Source organism: Schistocerca serialis, chromosome 2, assembly GCF_023864345.2.
Source record: "Schistocerca serialis cubense isolate TAMUIC-IGC-003099 chromosome 2, iqSchSeri2.2, whole genome shotgun sequence".
In the NCBI taxonomy this organism is placed as follows: domain Eukaryota; kingdom Metazoa; phylum Arthropoda; class Insecta; order Orthoptera; family Acrididae; genus Schistocerca; species Schistocerca serialis.
The window spans coordinates 776,638,065-776,662,710 of NC_064639.1; the positions used below are offsets into that span (position 1 = coordinate 776,638,065).

Consider the following 24,646-nt stretch of genomic DNA (forward strand, 5'->3'; position numbering starts at 1 on the left):
ATCACTATTCCATTTATGACAAATTTTGTCACAGTTAAATTTTGCCCATTTTATTTTACCTGCTAGTTTTTTTCTTTTTTCTTCTAGTGTGCAGTAGTCAAGAGAGGTTTGCTACGATACCGTCCAACTGCGAAAGACTGTACGGTGGGTGAGCATAACGACCTGTAGTCGACGTGACTATAGACCGAGTTTGCTTCGGATATTCCCCGTGTTACAGCATCTGAGAGCGTTCGGTACAGTTCCGCACTGTCACCTTGTGAAGAAAATACGAGTGGAGAAGCTTACGGAGTATCAGACTAGCTTTGTGATAGGATTTAAGAGTTCCTAGCAAATAGAACAATTGGATCCTTGTTAACAATGAGGAATCTTCGGATATGTCAGATGACCCAAAGACGATGTTATTGGACAATTACTATTCACAGTATATATAAATGAGTTAGTGTGTGACGTTGTAAGAACTATGAAGCTGTTGTACACAGAGAACTACCAACGCTGGAAAACTTTTGCAAAATGCAGGAAGCTCTGAAGAAGATCGACGCTTTGTGCAGGCCCATGGATATGCTCAACTGATTCCAGTGCCAACGCTACAAGACAGGTGTTTTTGCCATACGGTCTGGTTTACTGTTACAATTCAGTTCCTAAAACAGAATACCATATCTCAGGCATTACTTCTCACCACAGACAACGCAGTGGCCGACGGTCTTCACTTGACGAACGAGAGCGGCGGCGTTTGCGTCGAGTCGCCAGTGCTAACAGCAAGCAGTACTGTGTGAAATAACAGCAGAAATCAATGTGGGGCTTACGACGAACGTATCCGTTGGCGAAATTTGTTGTTAATGGGCTACGGCAGCGGACGACCGACGTGAGTGCCTTTGCTAACAACGCGACATCTCCTGCAGCGCCTCTCCTGGGCTCGTGACCATATCGGTTGGACCATAGACGACTGGGAAACCGTAGCCTGGTCAGATGAGATCCGATCTCAGTTGGTAAGAGCTGATGGTAAGGTTCGAGTGTGGCGCAGACTCCACAAAGCCATGGACCCAAGTTGTCAACAAGGCACTGTGCAAGTTGGTGGTCGCTCCATAATGGTGTGGGCTACGTTTAAATGGAATATACTGGGTCCTCTGGTCGAACTGAACCGATCATTGACTTGAAATCGTAATGTTCGGTTACTTGGAGACCATTTTCAGCCACTTATTGGCTTCTAATTCCCAAACATGTCAATGGGCCAAAGTTCTTCGCTATTGGTTTTAAGAACATTCTGCACAATTGGATGGAATTATTGGCCACCAACATAGCCCGACATGAATACTATCGAACGTTTATGGGATATAATCGAGAGGTCAGTTCGTGCACTGGCACTTAACGCAGTTATGGACGGCTGTACAGGCAGCATAGGTCAAAATATTTCGGCAGGGGCTTCCAACGACTTGTCGAATCCATGCCACGTCGAGCTGCTGCACAAAGCCGGGCAAAAGGAGGTCCCACTCGTTATAAGGAGGTAGCCCATGACCTTTGACAAAATGGTTCAAATGGCTCTGAGCACTATGGGATTGTAGCCTATCGCGTTTGCGGTTTATCGTATCGCGACATTGCTGCTCGCGTTGGTCGAGATCCAATGACTGTTAGCGGAATATGGAATCGGTGGGTTCAGTAGGGTAATACGGAACGCCGTGCTGGATCCCAACGGCCTTGTATCAATAGCAGTCGAGATGACAGGCATCTTATCCGCATGGCTGCAATGGATCGTGCAGCCACGTCTAGATCCCTGAGTCAACAGATGGGGACGTTTGCAAGACAACATCCATGTGCACGAACAGTTCGACGACGTTTGCAGCAGCATGGACTATCAGCTCAGAGACCATGGATGCGGTTACCCTTGAAGCTGCATCACAGACAGGAGCGCCTGCGATGGTATACTCAACGACGAACCTGGGTGCACGAACGGCAAAACGCCATTTTTTCGGATGAATCCAGGTTCTGTTTACAGCATCATGATGGTCGCATCCGTGTTTGGCGACATCGCGGTGAACGCACATTGGAAACGTGTATTCGTCATCTCCATACTGGCGTATCACCCGGCGTGATGTTATAGGGTGCCATTTGTTACACGTCTCGGTCACCTCTTGTTCGCATTGGCGACACTTTGAACAGTGGACGTTACATTTAAGATGTGTTACGACCCGTGGCTCTACCCTTTATTCGATCCTTATGAAACCCTACATTTCAGCAGGATAATGCACGACAGTATGTTTCAGGTCCCGTACGGGCCTTTCTGGATACAGAAAATGTTCGACTGCTGCCCTGGCCAGCACATTCTGCAGATCTCCCACCAATTGAAAATGTCTGGTCCATGGTGGCCGAGCAACTGGCTCGTCACAATACGCCAGCCACTACTCTTGATGAACTGTGGTATCGTGTTGAAGCTGCATGGGCAGCTGTACCTGTACACGCCATCCAAGCTCTGTTTGACTCAATGCCCAGGCGTATCAAGGTCGTTATTACTGCCAGAGGTGGTTGTTCTGGGTACTGATTTCTCAGGATGTATGCACCCAAATTGCGTGAAAATGTAATCACATGTCAGTTCTAGTATAATATATTTGTCCAATGAATACCCGTTTATCATCTGCATTTCTTCTTGGTATAGCAATTTTAATGGGCAGTAGTGTAGAATTATCGGCGCCCATGGTCAGAGCTGCACGTTCTCCGACGAAGGCAGTCGTTAGTAAATGTTCTGAACCTTATTTACCTCTCATGCTCTCAGATTTCCACAGGCAGTTTGCCTCATGTTCAGAATTACTCACCAGTTGTAAGTAAACAGAAATAGGCAGTATACTCAGGTGTGGTTCAAACTTGTGAAGGAGAAATGAGGACAAGCTGAAGGCTGCCGTCTTGTTTTTGAGGTGGAGCTGCGCGAGTCGCTGCACGACAGCCTGGGTCTGCAGACGCGCGTGCTGGACCAGGGCAGCAACTTCAGCGTGGGCCAGCGCCAGCTGGTGTGCCTGGCGCGCGCCATCCTGCGCGACAACCGCATCCTCATGCTGGACGAGGCGACGGCCAACGTCGACAACAAGTCAGTATCCCGCACCTCCACCTCTCCACAACTCTCTGAACAGATTTCCGTTACTGTAAAATACTAAAACAGCTTGTTCTCAGGTATTATGACAACTTTTAGGCTCCATAGGGGACCCTCACCTGTAAAGGCATCGTTTCTCTTCTGCGGTTAAACTCTACTGGCGTCAAAGCGTGACTACAGCTGCGGTTTTGGTTACTCACTGCTGCTTCTGGCAGGCCCTGTCTGAGATGATGTACACACAAGATCAGCAAGACGGATGGGCTGAAGTTACTTCTTATGGGACCACAATTTTCTGCTTCTTAGCGTTATCAGTCTTCTGACTGGTTCCGTGTACCACACTATGTCTTCGTTCCTGTGTTAACCGCTTCATCTCATAGAGGTGCTTACAGCCGGCGATCTCAATTATTTGTTAGATATATATCAGTCTCTGTATTCTCACACACTTCTTGCCATTATGATTCGTTTCGGTATTATAGATGTTTACCCCTATGTCTTAACATGTGTTTTATCATCCTGTCCGTTATTCTAGTGTTTGTGTTTTCCACACACTATCTCATGTCACCGATTCAAACGAGAACCTCCACATTCCTTATCGGGCCACTTTGTGAGGAGCCTTCTGTAATGCCACTTTTCAAGTACTTCGCTTCTCTTCCTTTCTCGTTTTCCCACAGTCCATGATTCTGATCTATTCACTACTGTACTGCACACGTACATTCTCAGAAAATGCTTTCTCAAACGAAGATACATGTTTGGTACTAGTAGATTTCTTTTAACGAAGGATACCCTCTTTGCCTGTGTTATTCTAATGTTATGTGTTCTTTGCTCCATTCATCGTGAATTATTTTACTTCGAAAGTAGTTGTATTCCCTCATATCGTCTACTTCGTGGTCTCCAATTATGATGTTAAATTTTACCTACTCTGATTTCTGTTACTAGTCATTACTTCCATCTTTCTTTAGTCTACCCCAATTTATATTCTGTACTAATTATACAGTTCATTTGATGCAAGAGGTTCTATAATTCTTAGTTTCTCCATGTCCTGATTCCGCAACTGTTTGTTTCATTAATGAGAAACCGCTCCAGTTGCTGTTTACTGAGTCCAGTACCAATTTCAGCCTTCATATAGCAATGGTTATATATCTGCCAGGTTTACCGCAGTTTTCAGAACCACTTGAAAACGGCCGAAACCGCTAGTGCACTCACTTCGTTTCTCAACAGCAACGTCTGCGGTTTTTCATTAATCCTGTAAATCTTCCTCAGTTTCAGTCAGGATAGCAATGTCACCAACGAATTTTAACACTGACGTCCTTTCAAACTCAGTCTGAATCCAACACCTGTACCTTACTTCTAGGACGTGCAGACTGGACAGTAGAGCGGAATGACTACATTCCTCCTTTACGCCCTTTTATTCTGAGCACCGCTCTCTTGATTTTCCATTATTGTTGTTCTTTATTCGTTCTTGTAAAGACTGTGTATTACCCATATTTCATATTTGTTTTAGTTACAGTTTAATATATCTTGCACCATGTAGTCGAATACAGTTATGTGATGCTGTGGGCATTAGGTTCAAAATTAGACATTAGAGACGGTAGATGAGTTTTACTGTTTGGGCAGCAAAGTAACTGTAGATGGTCACAATAGAGAAGATATAAATGCAGACTGGCCATACCAAGTAAAGTGTTTATGAAAAAAATACTTTAATAAAGCTTTTAGGAAAAAAATTAATACCTTATGAACATGGGTTGGATAAACAGTAATGGAAACACTGTTATAATTCATATCACACTTTATTGACAGACGTTCACAGTCTTAACTGCGCTCAGCACAATCGTCCGACATCTCGATCACTTTCCCTCACACACATAAAGGGCGTCGTGCACCGTCAGTTTGTCCATCTCTGTCGATGTCTCTCAAGGATCGCCCTGTGCCACGGATGATGTCTTCTGTTGTGCTGTAGCATGTGCCATGAGGAAATTCTTTCATTTTGGCGAACAGGTCGAAATCGCGTGGACTGATATCGGATGAATACGGTAATGTTCAGTATCTCCCGCTCCCATGTATGCAGGAGTTCCTGCACGGAGTTCATTGTGTGGAATCTTGCACTATCATGAAGGATGATGGCTCGCAGTGCCAGAAGGTGCCGTCACTTTCTTCTCAGTGCGGGACGAAAGTGATGTCGCAAGAAATTTCAGTAGTCTGCCCCTGCATATACACTACTGGCCATTAAAATTGCTACACCATGAAGATGACGTGCTACAGACGCGAAATTTAGCCGACAGGAAGAAGATGTTGTGATATGCAAATGATCAGCTTTTCAGAGCAGTCACACAAGATGGGCGCTGGTGGCGACACCTACGCCGTACTGACATGAGGAAAGTTTCCAACCGATTTCTCATACACAAACAGCAGTTGACCGGCGTTGCCTGGTGAAAGGTTGTTGTGATGCCTCGTGTAAGGAGGAGAAATGCCTACCATCACGTTTCTGACTTAATAAAGGTCGGATTGTAGCCTATCGCGATTGCAGTTTATCGTATCGCGACATTGCTGCTCGCGTTGGTCGAGATCCAATGACTGTTAGCAGAATGCGGAATCGGTAGGTTCAGGAGGGTAATACGGAACGCCGTACTGGATCCCAACGGCCTCGTATCACTAGCAGTCGAGATGACAAGCATCTTATCCGCATAGCTGTAACGGGTCGTGCAGCCACGTCTCGATCCCTGAGTCAACAGATGGGGACGTTTGCAAGACAACAACCATCTGCACGAACAGTTCGCCGACGTTTGCAGCAGCATGGACTATCAGCTCAGAGACCATGGATGCGGTTACCCTTGAAGCTGCATCACAGACAGGAGCGCCTGCGATGGTATACTCAACGACGAACCTGGGTGCACGAACGGCAAAACGCCATTTTTTCGGATGAATCCAGGTTCTGTTTACAGCATCATGATGGTCGCATCCGTGTTTGGCGACATCGCGGTTAACGCACATTGGAAGCGTGTTTTCGTCATCGCCATACTGGCGTATCACCCGGCGTAATGTTATAGGGTGCCATTTGTTACACGTCTCGGTCACCTCTTGTTCGCATTGGCGACACTTTGAACAGTGGACGTTACATTTAAGATGTGTTACGACCCGTGGCTCTACCCTTCATTCGATCCTTGTGAAACCCTACATTTCAGCAGGATAATGCGCGACCTTTTGTTTCAGGTCCCGTACGGGCCTTTCTGGATACAGAAAATGTTCGACTGCTGCCCTGGCCAGCACATTCTCCAGATCTCTCACCAATTGAAAATGTCTGGTCCATGGTGGCCGAGAAACTGGCTCGTCACAATACGCCAGCCACTACTCTTGGTGAACTGTGGTATCGTGTTGAAGCTGCATGGGCAGCTGTACCTGTACACGCCATCCAAGCTCTGTTTGACTCAATTCCCAGGTGTATCAAGGTCGTTATTACTGCCAGAGGTGGTTATTCTGGGTACTGGTTTCTCAGGATGTATGCACCCAAATTGCGTGAAAATGTAATCACATGTCAGTTCTAGTATAATATATTTGTCCAATGAATACCCGTTTATCATCTGCATTTCTTCTTGGTGTAGCGATTTCAATGGCCAGTAGTGTACTAAGCAACGACAACCTTTGCACGCGAAAGGCAAATGTCCCGAGTTCGAGTCTCGGTTCGGCACACAGTTTTAATCTGCCGGGAAGTCTCATATCAGCGCACACTCCGCTGCAGAGTGAAAATCTCATTCTGGTAACATCCTCCAGGCTGTGGCTAAGCCATGTCTCTGCAATATCCTTTCTTTCAGGAGTGCTAGTTCTGCAAAGTTCGCAGGACAACTTCTGTAAAGTTTGGAAGGTAGGAGACGAGGTACTGGCACAAGTAAAGCTGTGAGGACGGGGCGTGAGTCGTGCTTGGGTAGCTCAGTTGGTAGAGCACTTGCCCGCGAAAGGCAAAGGTCCCGAGTTCGAGTCTCGGTCCGGCACACAGTTTTAATTTGCCAGGAAGTTTCAACAACAACCATCACTTTAGTACCAGCTGGTTCAGGGCGCACGTTCTCTGCACGGAGAGAACCAGGGCGTTTCCAATCACTGGGCCGATCGTGAATGGTATCCCTGCCATCCCGAAACACTTCCATCCATCCCACTCCCGTGCAGTACGGCAATGCTGCATCATCATGCGTCTGACGTAGTCCCTGAAAACACTGTTGTGGACTCAAATCAAGTGCCACTTCACTCTTGATCCATGCACGTTTTTTGTGTTTCCTAAACATACCGTTATGGCACTTGAACTGGCCTCCCACACTTTCAGAAAGTACACACTACAGCTGACTCAAACACAGTCGTCGCCGCTCACTGCACTACTTCAAATGACGTTCTGCCATCAGCTACATACAGCATGCATGTCATTGGATGCACATCCTTCATGTCACAGCAATGTTGCCACTACTTTTTTCCAATCCTAGTACATTTAAGCATCAAGAAGTCTTTTCTGAAAGTAATCTACATGCGCATGTACAAATATACTCCGCAAGGTATCATGCACGGAGTGGCGGAGGGTACCTTGTACCACTACTAGTTATTCCCTTTCCTGTTTCGCTCACAAATGAAGTGTGGGAACAGCGACTGTCTGTATGCCTACATACGAACCTTAATATCTCTTATCTCTGCGGTCGTTAGGCGAAATGTACATTGGCGACTGTAGAATCATTCTCTAGTCAGCCTCAGATGCCGGTTCTCTAAGTTTTCTCAATAATGCCTCGCGAAAAGAGCGTCGAGTTCTCTCGAAGGATTCCCATTTGAGTTTACCGATCATTTCTGTAATATTCGCGTGTTGGCTAAACCTATCGCTAGCAAATCTAGCAGCACGCCTCTGAATTACTTCGTGTCTTCCTTTAATGCGATATAGTGAGGATCTCAAACGCTCGAGCCGTACTCAAGAATGGGTGGCACAAATATTTTATACGCAGTCTCCTTTATACATGTGCTACACCTTCCCAGAATCGCCCCCATAAACCGAAGTAAACCATTCACTTTCTGTACTAACGTCCATAAATGCTTATTCCACTTTATATCGCTTTGTAACGTTACGCCTAGATATTCAATCAACGTGGCTGAGTCAAGCAGCACAATGGAAGTAATATATCCTAACATTACATTATTGTTTTTCATACTCATTTGCATTAACTTATACTTTTCCACGTGTAGAAAGAGCTGCCATTCATTACACCAAATAGAAATTTGGTCTAAGTTGACTTGTATCCTTTCACAGCCATTCAGCGACGGTACTTCCCCATGTATTAAGCCGTCATCAGCAAACATTCACTGAGTGCTGCTCATTCTATCTGTCAGAACGCTTACGTGAAAAAAAGCAAGAGCGGTTGTATCACACATCCCTACGGCACTCCTGCTGATATCCTTGTCTCATTGTCAGGAGTGTACCTTCATATCGAACTGAAACATGGACAATTAACAGTACATACCAGAAGAATGCAGTACCTTTTGAGATGTAGGTTTACAGAAAAGTGCTAAAAGTGAGTAGACATGATAACGAAAGAAGAGGTACTGAATCGAATGAGAGACCAAAGATTTTAATTGCAGAACTCGATTAAAAGAAGGTTTCTGCTGATAGGACATATCCAGAGGCATCAAGGAAGAGTTAATCTGATGATGGCAGGAACTTTGTGTGTGTGTGTGTGTGTGTGTGTGTGTGTGTGTGTGTGTGTGTCTGTGTTTGAGTGACCAGAGGGTTGATTCACGGACCGACGTAAAAATAACGAAAGGAGCTAGTGACGCTCAGTACATGTGTTGGAATTTCGAGTAATATTGTAACATAGGAGAAGTTACGAACATGAAGGCATTAAGGCAATACCTTGAGGAATTTGGTGAAAGGAAAAGCAGCAAAGAACTGTAGTCATTTCGCAGTTTACTGAAAATAGATTCACAGGATATTTTCTGTGCTGCGGTAGAAGTTACTGGACATCCTCCAATACAGACTTCAATCTCTAAGACGCTGTCTCCTATTCTCAGACTGACGCAGATGAATACTTTGCCTGGACTAGGTCACTGATGGTTTGGAAGTAGGAGAGAGATACTGGAAGATCGAGACTAGTTTAGAGGCGTACCTGGATGGTTAATTTGGTAACAACGTTACCCGTGAAAGTTTAGGAATTAATCATTAATCACTAATCTGCCGTCTGTACCGTAATGATTTCGTTGGGATTTAGTCGCCACTTGAATATGGAATAATTACTGTGCACAGTATGTCGATCTCAAGTCGCTGCATCGCTAGCCTGCTTTTACTTGTGAAAGGGTGAAAGGCGTTAGTCATTCCGGCTCTCATATAATTTTGGTGGTTACGTCTTATCAAGTTCGGCAGAGTATCTTTTTTTGTGCTTGCGTTTGCCATTATTTTCCATTCTCATATTTTCCGTGCCGGGGGGAAAGATCACGCTAGGGACATTAATGTATGTGCTTTTATTCTGACGTTAAGTACGACCGGCAGTCAGTACAAAATGTGTCTTTTACCACTCGTCCTGAAGATGGATGCCTTTCCAGTTTGATTGAAGGTGTGCGCAAAAATGAAGGCATGCAAGTTTGCAAATTCAGGTGGAGGCTCTTGAGCTAGCTTTGTTGTAGCGGCCTGGGAACGTTATTTTCGAAGCCAGCTCCGGTGGCATGAAGTCGTTACAGTTCTGTGTAGCCTGACGCAGCCACGCGTCCCCAGGCGTCGGGCTTTGTACTTGGACGTTTGAAACGGGAGCGTTGGGACATCGTCTTCAAAATTTCAGCCGTTGACGGAATGGAAAATTTTAGGAAGAGATTGTCTTCCGACTGGAGGAAACGCATGCTCTCTTTAAAAGAAGCAATTTGGCGTTCCGTCAACTCTACCAAGTTTTGTCCCTCCCCGTATGTAGAGGCGAGGCGGTTTAAGTTTTAGAGGGAACGTACCGGGACGTGGACGAGAATAGTCGCTGCTCCGTGATAAAGTATTATTTTTATAACGATTTCGAGTTAGGTTTCTCCGTAACGATGCAACTCCGTTGTTGGGAATAGTGCGAAATTCTCGCGAGTCACGATGTCAGAATCGCTTTTACGTAAATTCAAATGGAACTGAATTTGATGTTTGATCGGTTACGAAGCACTTCATGCAACGTATGCCAAGTGCCATGTTGACTGCCATAGTTCTTCCCGCAGTTCTTTCCGCTCATGTCCCTGTAACCCGTAATGTTTAGCGTTGTGTACCCTGCGAGAGAAAATAATATCTTAGCAAACTGTAATATATCTGATCGGTCGTTCTGGAGCTCAATAATTACAATTACATTGCGCAGTTTTTTCTTTAGGATAGGGATTAGGGTTAGTAATCAATTAAAATTTCATGGAACTTAACGGTGGTTTGGAACTCAGGGCAGAATTAATAATTAGGGTGTTTGTGCACAGTTAGCGCTCAACTACGTAAGGTGTTACAAGGCGAAGTGAACAACTTTTATCAGAAATTCAGACCACTTTTAAAGAATCACGTACGCACATAAATTCTTCTAACTTGACGAAAACTGTCGGCTTAATACACCTCCAACTTCCCTAAAACTACTTCATTCCTCTCGAGGATCACCTCTCGTAACTGGGTTTCAAATATGAAGACACGCTAATATCTTAATAACGTTGGCATCGGCCTTACGGTTACACCACCTTAGTATCAGTGATAGTAAGCGGGTGGTGTGTACAGAAGTAGTGTAGAAGCAGCTCATGGAAGAAAGACCTGCAGAATATATACAATGGGTGCCGGGACGGGCACTTGGAACTGAACGTAACAACAGGGGTGTGTTAAACAGAAGTGATATAATCCATAAGTGTATTTAATGTGCGTCACTTCCATAAATACATATTTGTTTATAAACGACCTATAACACTATGTTATACTATAGGGTACACAACAGATAATGCAAACTTGCAAACATGAAGTCAGAGTACGACGCGGCAGATGGGAGCACTCTCCCTTAACTACTGTGATGGAGGATCAGGTATAAAATCCCCTGGAACAAGATGGAATCTGCTGTGACACTGAAATATAAAAGAAGAGTTTGTTACTATTTTAATTATAAAGTTATTATGACAATTCAGCACGTATTATGCATAGTACACGGGACATGTGACCAAGGAAGCTCGACCTACTTATGGTTACTGTGCATTTACATGGTCCGCTAACATATGAGAATTAACACATACTGAAGTGCCTAGGCGCGTACAGAAGCTTGAAATTTAGCGCGAACTTCAATGCGATGTGATTTTAATAGTTTCCACGTAGAAACTCTGTCTAGATGTCTGGCACAAAACCCACAGAGATTCTGGTCTTACGAAAAGTACACCAGTAGCAAGACGCAATCAATACCTTCACTGCGTGATAGCAGTGGTGATGTTATTGATGACAGTGCCACAAACGTAGAGTTACTAAACAAGGTTGTCCTTCACAAAAGAAGACGAAGTAAATATTCCAAAATTCGACTCAAGGACAACTGTCAACACGAGTAATTTAGAAGTACATGTCCTCGGTGTAGCGAATTAAGAACTGCAAGGCTTTTGGTCCAGATTGTATACCAGTCAGGTTGCTTTCAGCGTATGCTGATACAGTACCTCCATACTTACAAGGGAACCTTCCCATCGCACCCCCCTCAGATTTAGTTATAAGTTGGCACAGTGGATAGGCCTTGAAAAACTGAACACATATCAATTGCGAAAACAGGAAGAAGTTGTGTGGAACTGTGAAAAAATAATCAAAATATACAAACTGAGTAGTTCAACGGAAGATAGGCAACATAAAGGACGATGGGAACGCAGGAGTGCCATGGTCTCGTGGTAACGTGAGCAGCTGCGGAACGAAAGATTCTTGGTTCAAATCTTCCATCGAGTGAAAAGTTTAACTTTTTATTTTCAGTTTATGTGACAAACTCTTATGTTTCATCACTTTTTTGGGAGTGATTATCACATCCACAAGAAAACCTAAATCGGGCAAGGTAGAAGAATCTTTTTACCCATTCGCCAAGTGTACAAGTTAGGTGGGTCGACAACATATTCCTGTCATGTGACGCACATGCCGTCACCAGTGTCGTATAGAATATATCAGATGTGTTTTCCTGTGGAGGAATCGGTTGACCTATGACCTTGCGATCAAATGTTTTCTGTTCCCATTGGAGAGACACGTCCTTTCGTCTACTAATCGCACGGTTTTGCGATGCGGTCGCAAAACACAGACACTAAACTTATTACAGTGAACAGAGATGTCAATGAACGAACGGACAGATAATAACTATACAAAAATAAAGAAAGTAAAATTTTCACTCGAGGGAAGACTTGAACCAAGGACATCTCCTTCTGCAGCTGCTCACGCTACCACGGGACCACGGCGCTCCTAAGCTCATATTGTCCATTATGATGCTTATGTGACCCATGGACTACTCAGTTTGTATATTTTGCTTATTTTTTCACAGTTCCACACAACTTCTTCCTGTTTTCTCAATTGATCTGTGTTCAGTTTATCAAGGCCTATCCACTGTGCCAACTTATAACTAAATCTGAGGGGGGTGCGATGGGGAGGTTCCCTTGTTAGCAGTGTTATACAACCGCTCGCTCGTAGAAAGATTCGTACCCAAAAACTGGAAAGTTGCACAAGTCACACTAATACACAAGAAAGGAAATAGGAGTAATCCGCTGAAACACAGACACATATCACTAACGCCAATCTGCAGTAGGATTTTCGAACATTATGAATCACTTCGAAGAAAACGATTTATTGACAAACAGCCAACTTGGATTCAGAAAATACCACTCTTGTGAAACACAGCTAGCTCTTTATTTTAACGAAGTAATGAGTACTATCGACAGGGGACTCAAACTGCTCCCATATTTTTAGATTTCCAATAGGTTTTTGACACCGTACCTCACAAGCAGCTTCTAATTAAATTGCATGCTTATGGAGTATCGTCTCAGTTGCGTGACTGAATTCTTGATTTCCTGTCAGAAAGGTCACAGTTCGCAGTAACTGACGGGAAGCTCTCTATTAAAAGACTTGAGAGACAATCTTAGCAGCCCTCTTGGATTGTAAGCAGATGATAGTGTCATTTGCCGTCATCAAATGATGTGAACGAATTGCAAAATGATTTACACAAGATGCTCTTTTACTACACCACCTCACGTTAATAGAGTTACCATATCACGCTGCAAATTCCGGAATCTGCAGAAGTCTTAAATTCAGATCAGCTGAACAATTGATCCATCCAGTGCCTTGTGTCACATGACGTGTTACGGGCACACAAACATATAAACATACTAAGTACGTAGAACAGCTCGTTAATCTTCCAGAGGCTTGTTGCTATCACACAAAGGTAACTTGTGATTTCCGCTGATCTGTTTGAATACGATGAGGTGACAGAACTCATGGGATACCGATATGCACGTGTACAGATGGCAGTAATATCGATTACACACGGTATAAAAGGCAGTACGTCGGTGGAGCTGTCATTTGAACTCAGGTGATTCACGCAAACAGGTTTCCGACGTCATTATGGTCGCACGACAGGAATTATCAGACTTTGTACGAGGAGTGGTAGTTTGATCTAGACGCAAATGACATTTCATTTCGGAAATTGTTAGGTAGTTCAATATCCCAAGATCCACAGTGTCAAGAGTGTGTCGAGGATGCCAAATTTCAGGCATTACCTCTCACCACGGACAACGCAGTGGCCAATGGCCTTCACTTAATGACCGAGAGCAGCAACGTTCACATAGAGCTTCCAGTGTCAATAGGCAAGCAATACTGCGAGAAATAACAGCAGAAATCAATGTAGGACGTCCGATAGAGATACCCGTTAGGACAGTGCGGCGAAATCTGGAATTAACTGACTATGGCAGCAGACGATGGACGCGAGTGACTTTGCCAAAAGCACAACCGTCACCTGCAGCGCCTCTCCTGGGCTCGTGAACATTTCAGTTGGATCCGAAAAGACTGAAAACCGTGGTCTGATCAGACGAGTCCCGATTTCATTTGGTAAGAGCTAACGGTAGGTTTTGAGTGTGTCGGAGACACCACTGTGCCATCGACTGAGGTTGTCAGCAAGGCGCTGTGCAGGCTGGTGGGGCTCCATAATGGTGTGGGCTGTGTTTACATGGAATGGACCGGGTCCTCTGGTCGAAGTGAACCGATTATTGACTGAAAATGGTTATGTTCGGCTAGTTGGAGACCATTTATAACCTTTCATGGACTTAATATTCCCAAACAACGATGGAATTTTTAAGGACGACAGTGCGCCACGTCACCTTGCCCCAGTTGATCGAGATTGGTTTGACGAACATTCTGGACAATTTAAGTGAATGGTTTGGTCACCCATATCGCCCAACATGAAATCCATCGAACATTTATGGGTCATAATCGAGAGGTCAGTTCATACACAAAATCCTGCACCGGCAACACTTTCGCAATTGTGGACAGCTATAGAGGCAGCGTGCCTCAGTGTTTGGGCTGGGGACTTCCAACGAGTTGTAAAAGTTTATGCCACGCCAAGTTACTGCGCTACGCCAGGCAAAAGGAAGTCCGACACGTTATTAGAAGTATCCCATGACTTTTGTCTCTTCAGTGTAAAATATTGTGCGTAAATAGATGAAGCATGTCATTCTCAATGGAGAGAAGTCTTCCGAAGTAAGAGTGATTTCAGGTGTGCCGCAGGGGAGTGTCGTCGGACCGTTGCTATTCACAATATGCATAAATGACCTTGTGGATGACATCGGAAGTTCACTGAGGCTTTTTGCGGATGATGCTGTGCTATATCTAGAGGTTGTAACAATGGAAAATTGTACTGAAATGCAGGAGGATCTGCAGCGAATTGACGCATGGTGCAGGGAATGGCAATTGAATCTCAATGTAGATAAGTGTAATGTGCTGCGAATACATAGAAAGAAATATTCCTTATCATTTAGCTACAATATAGCAGGTCAGCAACTGGAAGCAGTTAAATCCATAAATTATCTGGGAGTAGGCATTAGGAGTGATTTAAAATGGAATGATCATATAAAGTTGATCGTCGGTAAAGCAGATGCCAGACTGAGATTCATTGGAAGAATCCTAAGCAAATGCAATCCTAAAACAAAAGAAGTAGGTTACAGTACGCTTGTTCGCCCACTGCTTGAATACTGCTCAGCAGTGTGGGATCCGCACCAGATAGGGTTGATAGAAGAGATAGAGAAGATCCAACGGAGAGCAGCGCGCTTCGTTACAGGAACATTTAGCAATCGCGAAAGCGTTACGGAGATGATACATAAACTCCAGTGGAAGACTCTGCAGGAGAGACGCTCAGTAGCTCGGTACGGGCTTTTGTTAAAGTTTCGAGAACATACCTTCACCGAGGAGTCAAGCAGTATATTGTTCCCTCCTACGTAAATCTCGCGAAGAGACCATGAGGATAAAATCAGAGAGATTAGAGCCCACACAGAGGCATGCCGACAATCCTTCTTTCCACGAACGATACGAGACTGGAATAGAAGGGAGAACCTATAGAGGTACTCAAGGTACCCTCCGCCACACACCGTCAGTGGCTTGCGGAGTATGGATGTAGGATGTAGATGTAGAAGACATTGATTACTGTACGATTACATTATTAGCGATATACTAATGGAAACAGTAACATGCGTAGAATGGCTAGGAGTAACTGCCCGGAAGGACAGTACGTAGGGATGACCACATGAAAATAATTGTAATAAAAAGTAAGCACCTGGCTAAGATTCTTCTCGGCGAAATCCAAGGAAATATAAGTCATTCACAGTAGAAGTGGCTTACAAAACACTCTTAGATTGATTCCTGAGAATTGCTCATGAGCCTGGGATCCTAACCAGGTAGGATCAATAGAATACACAGGGAAGATCCAGCGCAGGGCTATGCGATTCGTCACTGTACCATTTGATAAATGCGAGGGCGTTACACGGATATTAAATTTCAATAGCTGATGTTATAAGAGGAGCATTGTGCATCATGGAGAGGTTTAATGTTGAAATTCCGAGAGAATATACTTGAAGAAATAGAACAACTTGCTACATGCTTCCACGTAAGTCTCGTGAAATGACCAAGACGAGGAAAACAGAAAAAGCAGATCTCATATGTGGGTTTATCGACAATCATTCTTCTCATACACCATTCGCGAATGGAACTAGGAATCCTCGGTGTAACAAAGCAGCTTAAATCACTTAATAAAGGCATGGCCTCCAGTCCAGATTGTATACCAAATTCCTCTCAGAGTATGCTGATAAAATAGTTCCATATTTAGCAATTATATACAACCACTCGCTCACAGAATTTAGACTGGAAAATTGCTCAAGTCACACCAATACCCAAAAAGGGAAGTAGGAGTAATCCGCTGACTTACAGGCCTATGCCACTAACGTCGATTTACAGTAGGGTTTTGGAACATATACTGTATTCGAACATTATGAAGTACCTCGACACATAGTCAGCACGGATTCAGAAAATATCGTTCTTGTGAAACACAACTAGCTCTTGATACTCATGAAGTAATAAGTGCTATCGACAGGGGATGTCAAATTGTTTCCATATTTTTAGGTTTCCAGAAGGCTTTCGACACAGTTCCTCACAAGCGTCGTCTAACCAAACTGCGTGCCTGCGGGGTATCGCCTCAGTTGTGCGACTGGATTCGTATTTCCTGTTAGAAAGGTCACAGTTCGTAGTAGTAGACGGAAAGTCATTGAGTAAAACAGAAGTAATATCCGGCGTTCCCCAAGGAAGTGCTATAGGCCCTCTATTGTTCCTGATCTATATTAACGACATAGAAGACAATCTGAGTAGCCGTCTTAGATTGTTTGCAGATGATTCTGTTATTTACCGTCATGTAAAGTCATCAGATGATCAAAACTACTAGGAAAGTGATTTAGATAAGATATCTGTATGGTGCGAAAAGTGGTAATTGACCATGAATAAAGAAAAGTGTGAAGTTATTCACATGAGTACTAAAAGAAATCAGCTAAATTTCGATTACGCGATAAGTCACACAAATCTGAGGGCTGTAAATTCAGCTAAATACTTAGGGATTACAATTACAAATAATCTAAATTGGAACGATCACATAGATACTGTTGTGGGTAGAGCAAACCAAAGACTGCGATTCATTGGCAGAACTCTTAGAAGGTTCAACAGGTCTACTAAAGAGATTGCTTACACCACGCTTGTCCCCCCTCTATTCTGGAGTATTACTGTGCGGTGTCGGATCCACATCAGTTGGGACTGACGGATGACATCGAAAAAGTACAAAGAAGGGCAGCTCGTTTTGTATTACAGCGAAATAGGGGAGATAGTGTCACAGACATGATACGTGAATTGGAGTGGAAATCATTAAAACAAAGGCGTTTTTCGTTGCGACGGGATCTTCTCATGAAATTTCAAACATCATTTTTCTCTACCCATTGCGAAAACATTGTGTTGACGCCCACCTACATAGGGGGAAATGATCATCACGATAAAATAATGGCTCTGAGCACCATGCGACTTAACTTCTGAGGTCATCAGTCACCTAGAACTTAGAACTAATTAAACCTAACTAACCTAAGGACATCACACACATCCATGCCCGAGGCAGGATTCGAACCTGCGACCGTACGGTCCCTCGGTTCCAGACTGTAGCGCCTAGAACCGCACGGCCACTCCGATCGGCCACGATAAAATAAGAGAAATCAAGACTCACACAGAAAAATTTAAGTGCTTGTTTTTCCCGCGTGCCGTTCTAGAGTGGAACGGTAAAGAGACAGCTTGAAGGTGGTTCATTGAACCCTCTGCCAGGCACTTTATTGTGAATAGCAGAGTAATCACGTAGATGCAGATGTAGATGTAGAAGGCGGGGAAATGATAGTTTAGCTGGATGTACCCTCCGCCATACACCGTAATGTGCTTTCCGAGTATAGATGTAGATGTCTAGAAAGTTACTATACAGTCAACCATCTTTTGTTCCAGCTACATTAACAAACTTTTAAGCTGACAGAATTAATAAATATTTGACTTTTAATGCTTTTAACTTTTTATTTTTAGTTTCACTTGCATTGATTGTAAACAAACAATTCTCTTTTCAGCACTGATTCGTTGATTCAGAAGACCATTCGTCTCAAGTTTGCGCACTGTACGGTACTGACAGTGGCACATCGTCTGAACACCATAATTGATTCCGACAAGGTGCTTGTAATGGATGCTGGTCGCATGGTGGTACGTATTATAGTTTAATCATTCAAGTATTGTCTCAGAAAAGAAAACAGATTCCCTTTCCATGACATATGTCACTGTGAAGATCTGCATACACTCACTTAACTATGAGTTGCCCACACCAATGTATCATCTCAGAAAGTGCCTTGCTTTTCAACCGCGCTCACTCTGTGCCAGTGCATGGTGCATAGTTGTGTATCTTAAACTGTAATTGTTAATGTTGTATTCGGATGATTTGTGATCAGTGAATGAGTAGTATTCTGACTTGTATGTGTTGTTGTTGATGATGATGATGATGATGATGATGATGATGACTATGAGAGAAGCCATACGAAGAAAACCAGTGCTATCACATTGCCCACTCCTGAGAAACACCGGGGCAAGGGGGTGAGGGGTGCCAAGCTTAATGTCCCCATCCGACAGACGAATTTTTTTCTAGTGTGTTACATGTCCTCCCTCCATGAGACATTGAGAACAGATTGTGAATTTAACCACGAAGTTCGTACACAATATGGCGACCAGCAGGCACTTTATGACACCACCTCTCCTCCCCTATCTGGTTATACCAACATTAAATTTTCTCTTCCTGTCGGGATCCAAGAACCTCTAGCTTGAGTTCAGTTCATCTTGCTGATAATTATCCGAGACGTTGTGCCACTTGTGGCGTATCTAAATTAACATGGAAAAATTTGAGCCGCTGTTATCCTACTGTCCGAAAACTGAAATTCAGATCTATTTGTTATTTTTTTGTAATGTCAAGTCCATATGAAATACAGCGTTTTGCGTAGTGAAGTTCTTGTTCCTGTATGTAGTTAATAAGTCAAACATTCACGTATGTTGTACTGCAATATTTCTGTACTCAGTGACGACGCAACTGAACCAATGGAGACCTTTCTTAACTTGGAATAACTGTTATCTGAATTTTTCCTGCAAAAGCTCTTTTAAGTCAATCAGTATCTAGCTTGATGGTCATATAAATCTGATTCAATATTAACTTATTGTTAATTAAATGATGCGCACCATTCGACTGAGAAAGTCATTATTTCAAGTAGACAAGTATTATTGCTGATTAAAAGCAAGGTGAAGAACTGCCTGTGGTACGTTTAATGTCTTCAGGTATTTCTCTAATTCTATGTCAACGAATATCGCCAAAGTGCTGCCGTGATTCAAAATCTTATGCACTTTTCAAAATATTTCCGTTCTTCTAACATTTAAATAACTTCAAATGTTGTCTACATGCAAGAAATATACTGGAACAATGGACGAATGCAACATTGTGTTAATTTAGTAGGCGTTCAGATTAAGGAAGCATGTCATTGCTTTATTCACACAGGAATTTGACCATCCTCACGTGCTGTTGCAAAACGAGGAGGGATACTTTTACAAGATGGTGCAGCAAACCGGCCCATCCATGGCAGAGCAATTGAGAAGAGCCGCTGAAGAGGTAAACCACAACAGCACAGAACTAGAGTGAAGTTTTTACGCTTCTGGTTTCATACCTTCACTAGTCATTAACCAGTTACCGTAGCACTTATGAAGAATACTTCTTATTATTTTGTTTTCAATTTCAGTGTTACAATACTACAACTCGTCTGTAGAGAAGACGAAGAGCAACGTGCCTGAGATACTACTTCCATGGGCATTTAATTGATTTAGTGTACTAAGAAACGCTGAAAAACAAATGGAACCTGCAAACATTGTACAAATGCACAATTTTGTATGTATTTATTTATAATTTCGACAGTCTTCAGTAAATAAAAGCACTTCTCAGTGCAGATGCCGCAGCACGACACTTTCTCTAGAACTAGGAGAGTGGTCCAAGGCCACGGAAAGTGAATATATGAAATGATACATCAAAAAATTTCATATTTCCGATTTCAGACCTTATACGCTACTTTCATAAAACACACTTTAAACTCACCTTTGTCTTTTTCCTCTCCTTCATTTCCAAACCTTGTATTATGGTATTTGATTGAGCATCTGTTCTTACGGTAGCGTTAGACTGTCGATGAGAATGTGTCAGAAATTCTTCTGGACAGTTATCAAGTGTATCTCACGTATGACTTTGTTGTCGAAGTAACTAAAGACTAATAAAACCACATGATACATCGCGAAGGTTAATGTAAACTTTTGGGGATGTAATAGTGTTTTTACGTATTAAAAGTATGTACGCAGGTGTAAAATACCCCACGGCCGCTTTCCTACATACTGTTGCGCCAAGGCTACGTCCAAGATATCAAACTGCTCCTTAATCGATTCAGCAGGCCAACATCATGTTGAGGGAAGCACATTTCAGCTTGATAATTAGCTGCCGAGACACAAGACTGCATATTCAGTACACAAAATCATATTCAGTACGCCGACGATCCGGAAAGCTGAAGCTGCGGCGCGTTGCAGGACCGAGAGTGTTCTGGAAGAGCTAACCAGATAGGAGAACCAGGATTAATGGAGTTATAATTGCTCGCTGATGATGTCCGGCCATCCCTGCCCATTGTAACTTACAGGCCAGGAGTGCTCTCGCTAGAGAAACGCTAGCCAGCCCAGGGGATGTATACAGGGTGTTTCACAATTAATTATACATGTTTATTGAGGTTTTAGAGGGGTCCTAGTAGATCAAGTTTTACAAAGGAAACCATATCCGGAAACTCATCCAATAACGCTACAGAGTGTCAAAGTCATAGGCACAGGCCCCTGTAAACGTATGCATATACAGCGGGATACCATATGATGTTACAAACTTTCTAGGACGATGAAGGATAAATGTCTGAATTTGAGGTAAGCGTCCCTGTACCGGAAACGAACAAGGCGAAAATTGTAAGGGAAAACAGTTCTGGTACCTCTGACAGTGGAATACACGTACTGATAACGTCATTGCTAAGATTGTAGGGTAGGCAACTTACGGAGGTAGTAGTAAGGACCAAAACAAGGAGAAAAAGTATAGTACACAAGGGCCCTAAAATGCATACCCAACGAGCTATGAGCACTTGTTCATCTTCGCTACTGTGAAACACATCTCTTCTATTGAACAAGTGCTCATAGTTCCTAAGGTATGCGTTTTAGAGACCTTTTTTACCGGACCTTTTTTTTTTTTTTTGTCCATACTACCTACCACCTCTGAAAGTTGCCTACCCTACAGTCTTAGCAACAACAGTGCCAGTACAAATATTCCATTGTCAAAGGTATCAGGACGCTTTCCACGTATAGCTTTCGTCTGGTTCGTTCCCGGTACAGGGGACCTCCAATTGAGACATTTATCCTTCTCTATAATTCTAGAAAGTTTGTAACATCATCACAGAATCACCCCGCATTTACCTACATTTACAGGCACTGGTGCCTATAACTTTGATGCTTTGTAATGTCGTTGGATGACGTTTCCAGACATGGTTGGGTGGTTGGTTGGTTGTTTTTGGTGGGAGGAGACCAGACAGCGAGGTCATCGGTCTCATCGGATTAGGGAAGGATGGGGAAGGAAGTCGGCCGTGCCCTTTCAAAGAAACCATCCCGGCATTTGCCTGGAGTGGTTTAGGGAAATCACGTAAAACCTAAATCAGGATGGCCGGACGCGGGATTGAACCGTCGTCCCCCCGAACGCGAGTCCGGTGTCCGGACATGGGATCCAATGTAGGCGGGCCGGAGTGGCCGAGCGGTTCTAGGTGCTACAGTCTGGAACCGCGCTACCGCTACGGTCGCAGGTTCGAATCCTGCCTCGGGCATGGACGTGTGTGATGTCCATAGGTTAGTTAGGTTTAAGTAGTTCTGAGTTCTAGGGGACTGATGACCACAGCAGTTAAGTCCCTTAGTGCTCAGAGCCATTTGAACCATTTTTTTGATCCAATGTAAAACTTCATATACTAAGTCCCGTTTACAACCTCTATGAGTATGTAACATGAATTGTGAAACACCCAGTATACCACATTATTCATCCCCTCAGTCTCAATATGATTCAGTTGTACTCAGTATGCGCTGTTATACACTCAAAGCCACTTGCTATTAGTCAAATCAAATGGCTATAAGCACTATGGGACTTAACATCTGAGGTCATCAGTCCCCTAGACTTAGAACTACTTAAACCTAACTAATCTAAGGAGATCATACACATCCATGCCAGAGGCAGGATTCGAACCTGTGACCGTAGCAGCCGCGTGGGTTCCGGACTGTAGCTCGACCACCGCGGCCGGCGCTATTAGCCTCGAGAACAATGTTCACACTCCGAGATGACGCAGCCAGCCGCCACTGCTGTCAGTCTTTGCTGTCGCTGTTTGCAGGCTTCTACCTCAGCTAAGTCTGTGTGTATCCTACTTGGCGTCTTCGCACTGTCCAGTCACCTGCTCAGTTAGACGCTGCTGACGGCCACCTCCCTGGTAACCCATAAGTCTGAATCTGAACCACCTAGCTTCACAGCACCACTGCCCAAGTGGTCGCACTGTAGCTGTCCACCACCCTGTACAGGCCTACATTGCTGCTCTTAACGCCGAGAGCAAGCACACGCCAGTGTCATCAGCCATGGTGGAGGTTGTTGTTTGATCCTGCTCGCCACGGTGGGGCTTCTGCCACTGCGACAGAAACGGACTAGCAGCCAGGCCTGCCTCTACTGTCGGTCACCAGTGGCCGCCACTACCTTCCATTAGTGCACTACTGCTGAGCTGACTACAGCAAAACAGTCAGCTGTCATCGCTGTGTACCCCACCTTCCTCGAGGACGACTGCTGACGCAAGTTCATTGCCGTGTCCGTGGCTGACTTTGTCACAGACAACACTTCCAGTTTTAGTTCCGTCAGAGTAAATGTTACAGTTAAACGGCTTTCTTAACCAGGGATATATATCTGATGGGCCACCATTTGACACCAGCTACCACCAACACTGCAGCGCAAGCCCTGGTGGGGGATCTGTACATCATCCTGAGATACCAGCAGCCCAATCCACCTACCAATGTCGATATAATTATATGTATTGTTTGATCCTGCTTGCCACGGAGAACAGACACCATTGATGACCTGCAGCCACCTAGAACGAAATTAGAATTATGTTACCTCCAGCTGCTGACGGGCGTTGATATATATATCAATGGGGACAGGTGAAAATGTGTGCCCCAACCGGGACTCGAACCCGGGATCCCCTGCTTACATGGCAGACGCTCTACCCATCTGAGCCACTGAGGGCACAGAGAATAGAGCGACTGCAGGGACTATCTCGCGCACGCCTCCCACGAGACCCACATTCTCACCTTGTATGTCCACACGATTCATTCGTAGTGTCCCACCCCAACACACTCATTACTCGTGGAAGACATTCTTACCAATTCCCGTAAGAGTTCGGGGAATATGTGTGCACCCGCACAGAAGAAGAAGGTCAAGGCCGGTATTGCCAGAACTATATACTTATATGGATATGGTGTCTGTTCTTTCGGACATGTCCGAAAGAACAGACACCATTGATAACCTGCAGCCGTCTAGAACAAAATAGTCTCTGTAGTTGCGCTATCTTCTGTGCCCTCGGTGGCTCAGATGGATAGAGCGTCTGCCATGTAAGCAGAAGATCCCGGGTTCGAGTCCCGGTAGGGGAACACATTTTCACCTGTCCCCGTTGATATATATCAACGCCCGTCAGCAGCTGGAGGTATTGATATAATTCTAAGTCCACTGTTGAGGTTACAAACCCAACTCCGACATCTGGAGTCAGAAGGGTCTTTCGCCCCTACGTATTGATGTCAGAAGAATCTCGATACTCTGCGGAGAATATGGTTCGACTGCTACAAGCAACTGGATCACTGACATTGTCGACAGCTCTAGTCTGCAGCTCCGTCAGCATGCAGTACGGTGAGTGGAGTATTTCTTTTCTTTTTTTTGTTTTTTATTGCAAGGGTAATGGAAAGTCAGTGAGTTATTGGCAGATGTTTAATTGTATCTGTACGTCCACGACGAGGAAAGTTAACTAGGATGGTGTTCTGAGAATTGTAAAAAATATACGGTAGTTTACTCCGTTCGGAATGGGCAACGTATTTTCTTGAGAGCAGGGAGTATGGCTCATTGTTGTGAAATATGCAAAGTAGTAAGCATGTGCAGCAATTGAGGCAAAGGAATTAAGTTTCAGTAAGATGTACTATGTTAGTAGTATATTTAAAGGCCCCCATGGTCATTCTGGTTTGTTTTCTAGTCATTTTTTATTTCTACAATTTATAGTCGGTCAACCATGTCAAGCTCAATACCACAGGGAGCTACCTTTGAGGAAATGTTGTGAATTGTAGCATCTCAAATAGGTGAGGTAACGGCACATCAGGCAAATATATTGAAGCAAACAGGGGTCCCGGAAGAGAACAGAGTTGTGCTCAGT

At 44.0% G+C, this 24,646-nt stretch overlaps 1 protein-coding gene and 1 non-coding gene across 4 annotated transcripts in view; one reads left to right on the top strand and one right to left on the bottom strand.

Annotated features, from left to right (window-relative positions):
* The window catches only part of LOC126458000 (ATP-binding cassette sub-family C member 4-like), a 310,841-nt gene extending 290,740 nt beyond the window's left edge, over positions 1-20,101 (top strand). For all 3 annotated transcript variants that reach the window (XM_050094772.1, XM_050094773.1, XM_050094774.1), the window contains 4 exons: positions 2,904-3,073; positions 18,191-18,320; positions 19,651-19,761; positions 19,889-20,101. In XM_050094772.1, the coding sequence (XP_049950729.1) occupies positions 2,904-3,073; positions 18,191-18,320; positions 19,651-19,761; positions 19,889-19,915 (438 nt within the window). In that variant the 3' untranslated portion in view covers positions 19,916-20,101. The remainder of the gene's footprint in view (positions 1-2,903; positions 3,074-18,190; positions 18,321-19,650; positions 19,762-19,888) is intronic.
* Positions 20,102-23,401: 3,300 nt separating this feature from the next.
* On the bottom strand, positions 23,402-23,476 carry Trnat-ugu (transfer RNA threonine (anticodon UGU)). Its single transcript has one exon. It is a non-coding gene; the product is annotated as a tRNA-Thr (tRNA).
* Between the last annotated feature and the right edge of the window lie 1,170 nt (positions 23,477-24,646).